This window comes from Vicia villosa, linkage group LG3 (assembly GCF_029867415.1).
Source record: "Vicia villosa cultivar HV-30 ecotype Madison, WI linkage group LG3, Vvil1.0, whole genome shotgun sequence".
Classification (NCBI taxonomy): domain Eukaryota; kingdom Viridiplantae; phylum Streptophyta; class Magnoliopsida; order Fabales; family Fabaceae; genus Vicia; species Vicia villosa.
Window position 1 is genome coordinate 13,625,572 of NC_081182.1, and position 3,155 is coordinate 13,628,726.

Sequence of the window (3,155 nt, forward strand, 5' to 3'; positions counted from 1 at the left end):
CTCAACTGTTGCAACTTAACACCATCACTGAAAAGCAATGGCATGCTTACGGCTGTAGATATAGAAAATATTAAAGAGCAGCTTTGAATATCATTGAACTCAACAAATTTAATAAAATACTTAATCAAAAAATGAAACTAAGAATTGTGCGCTTACTTGATAGCAGCTTTGATTTGAACTTAGGTGGCAGGCTTCTCGAGCCTCACTGTAAGGTCAACAACAGAGACATCCACAGTTGGGACACAGAATGACATACCGGTCAATTTTCCATTCAAAGCTGGAAGCACTTTACCGACAGCCTAATGGGACAGAAAAAATTAAAACCAAATCCAAATATTGGTAACAACAATAATTGCAACAGTACTAAAGAGTCTGAAAACAGAACGAAATTTTCTCACCTTAGCAGCAGCTCTAGTACTGCTGGGAATGATGTTAAATGAAGCAGCTCTTCCACCTCTTTAGTCCTTGCTTGATGGTCCCTCAACAGTCTTCTGGGTGGATTGTTGTTAGCATTGCAGCAAGATAAGAATGAATTAGCAAGTTCTAAGATAAAATAACAAATGCAATAGTAACACATTGGCTATATACCCACCAGTGATGGAATGGACAGTGGTCATGAGACCCTCAACAATGCCAAACATGTCATTAATAACCTGCAGAATAAACAAGGCACAGTTAAGACCTTATATCCGGGAATGGGGACATCGTGTGCAACAACTTTGATACCTTCTCCTCCAACCCAAGTGATAGCATATGTATTAAAAACCATTTTCCGGCAGAAAATAAAACTATGACAAGTTAGATAAATTGCTTACAATGAAACATAGTAGAATACATCCAGCTGCCTCAGGATACAAAACATACTAGAAAATTAAGTGTTGCAACTTAACACCATCAATGAAAAGCAAGGGCATGCTTACGGCTGTAGATATAGCAAAATTTGTCGGCTTAATAACAATGTTGGAGATAAATACTAGTTTCAAAATCAAATGACGTGGAAGCAAAAATACCTGGGGATGAACAGAATCGGTGTAAATCATATAGGCAACACAAGCTACAACACTAGCAATCTTGGCAAGCCATCCAGCTTTTGTGGGAGGTCTAACACAACATCACTAAAGTCAGCACCTTTAATGACGGCGCCTCCAAGATCACTCCGCGTGAGGACTGTTTTGGAAAGAATCGCATTCGTGAGATTCGCTTCATTAAGAACCTGTACATCCCAAACAAGAAAATCAAAGGATAGAAAACCATGCTTATAGATAAAACTAATCAGTCTAATATGACGGTCTAGTTACCATGCGATCCAACAACGTATCACTCAAATCAGGACCTACAAAATTCAAGCAAAAAGATTAAATGAAATTATAATTACTTTTTACATATATTATTCACTATTAGCCTATACCTGCAAAAAGATTAAATGATTAATGAATTGATTAAGAGAAATTAACAAACTAACCTTGTAGTTACTTGTTATTGGAAAATTGTGTCACTGATGTCAATGCTTGTTTCTAACCATAACAATTGTTTAACCAAAACCAATATTTCATTAACAAACAAGGTCAATACATAGATTTCGTTGCATCTGCAGTTTCAACATAACATGAACAATCCAATTCAAACCCTACTTCAACTATTACATTTCATAACAAAATAAACATTAAACATAAATGAGATAACAAAACATAACATCTTCAAATTTCCAGAAAATTTCTCTGATTTCAGCTTGTTCTTCAAATTCTTGTTCTTCTTCTTTGAATCTTCAAACATAACCATCAAGTAATCCATAGCTTCCATACCTTCCAACTCTGACTTCATAATGCTCCCATCTTCATTTCCACCTTTTTCTCCCATGTCTTCATCCCATATGAACAAATTACATGTCTCATCACTTCTCCAAAATGGACATCTCCACAAAAGCCTTCCTTTATTTTGTCCCTTCTTGCATTGGTACGAAACCATACGACCATCACACCCACAAAATTTTCCAGATCGAGATTTTATTGAAGAAGAAGACAAAGAAACACCTTTAGACGAGTTGTCATTTTTTGTGTTTCTTGATTCATGTAAGTAATGAAAATCTAAAAATCACAACATGTATCAGCCACACACAAAACACTAATCACCTATAGATTTCAAAAGCATTCAAACACGCCTACTTTGATTATTGACTCATGTAACTAATGAAAAAATAAAATTATAAAGAGATTTTCATAAGTAAAACGGCTAAACTCATCAGAAACATGATTTACACCCTAAATCGAAAAGTCTAAAACTGAATAAAATACACCAACCTTGCAAACTTCTGAAGAACAAAGATCACAACTTCAAGAAGATAGAGGTTATGTTGCTCGTCGTCATGGTGTTGTTCGTCGTTGAACACTAAGTCTTCAAGAACTGCAGTATTAGAATCAATGAAGCCCCAATCAGTAGAAGAAGTGGGTAAGTTAAAATGTCTCATTCTTCAAGAACCCAACCATAGAAAGTGAAATTAGAGGTGGGAGACTTACCAATGAACGAAGTAGCGGTGGTATTCTTCAAATCGGTGATGTTCTTCGTTTGAGAAGGAAAGGTTTGAGAAGGAAGGGCTAAAGAAGGAAGGGTTTAACGTTGGAGAAGAAAAGGAAGGGTTTGACGTTGAAAAAGAAAGGGTTTATAGGTTTAGCGTTTAGAGGTTTTTAGGGTATATCGTTTGAGAGATTGGGAGATTGAGAGACTAAACAAGTTTTAAGGTTGGAGAAGAAAGGGATAAAGGTTTAGCGTTTTTCATCTTTTACGTTAGAATATTCTTTCATTTATTTTTATTTAACTAGTTTTATAATTTTATTTAGTTTTACTTTATAGTTATAATTTTATTTAGTTTTATTATATTAAATAGATTTTAAGTCAATTTTGGTTTTGTTTTCTTATTTTATTTTATAAATTTGGTTTTAGTTATAACTTAAAGTTTTATTTTATAATTTAGTTTAATTTTATGATTATAAGAAGATGATTTTTTTCCGCACCAATAGATTTACATTAGCGTCCGCTTGAACCAACGCTACTAAGGAAATATAAATAAATATAATGCATTAAAGAACAAAATAAAATGCTTCAAACGAAAATAGTGGAGGGAAAGGTTCGCGCTCAATAGAATTTCATTAGCGGCGGCC

At 34.3% G+C, this 3,155-nt stretch overlaps 1 protein-coding gene and 1 long non-coding RNA gene across 2 annotated transcripts; both read right to left on the bottom strand.

Moving 5' to 3' along the window:
• Window positions 1–179: 179 nt before the first annotated feature.
• Window positions 180–1,588, bottom strand: LOC131657581 (uncharacterized). The gene is made up of 6 exons (XM_058926964.1): window positions 1,573–1,588; window positions 1,299–1,333; window positions 1,064–1,213; window positions 593–653; window positions 419–543; window positions 180–299 (listed from the first exon to the last, which is right to left on the bottom strand). The coding sequence occupies exons 1-6, from the start codon at window positions 1,586–1,588 to the stop codon at window positions 180–182; spliced, it is 507 nt and encodes a 168-aa protein (XP_058782947.1).
• A 125-nt stretch (window positions 1,589–1,713) lies between these two features.
• LOC131654937 (uncharacterized) lies at window positions 1,714–2,679 on the bottom strand. The gene is made up of 3 exons (XR_009299609.1): window positions 2,514–2,679; window positions 2,298–2,400; window positions 1,714–2,084 (listed from the first exon to the last, which is right to left on the bottom strand). It is a non-coding gene; the product is annotated as an uncharacterized LOC131654937 (long non-coding RNA).
• Window positions 2,680–3,155: the final 476 nt, after the last annotated feature.

Excerpts from the sequence above, each read along its gene's own strand:
- LOC131657581 (XM_058926964.1), bottom strand. Across the intron at positions 1,214-1,298 it reads ATACGTTGTTGGATCGCATG|GTTCTTAATGAAGCGAATCT; the intron begins GTAACTAGACCG and ends TGGGATGTACAG. Across the intron at positions 654-1,063 it reads ATGGCTTGCCAAGATTGCTA|GTTATTAATGACATGTTTGG; the intron begins GTGTTGTAGCTT and ends TTTATTCTGCAG.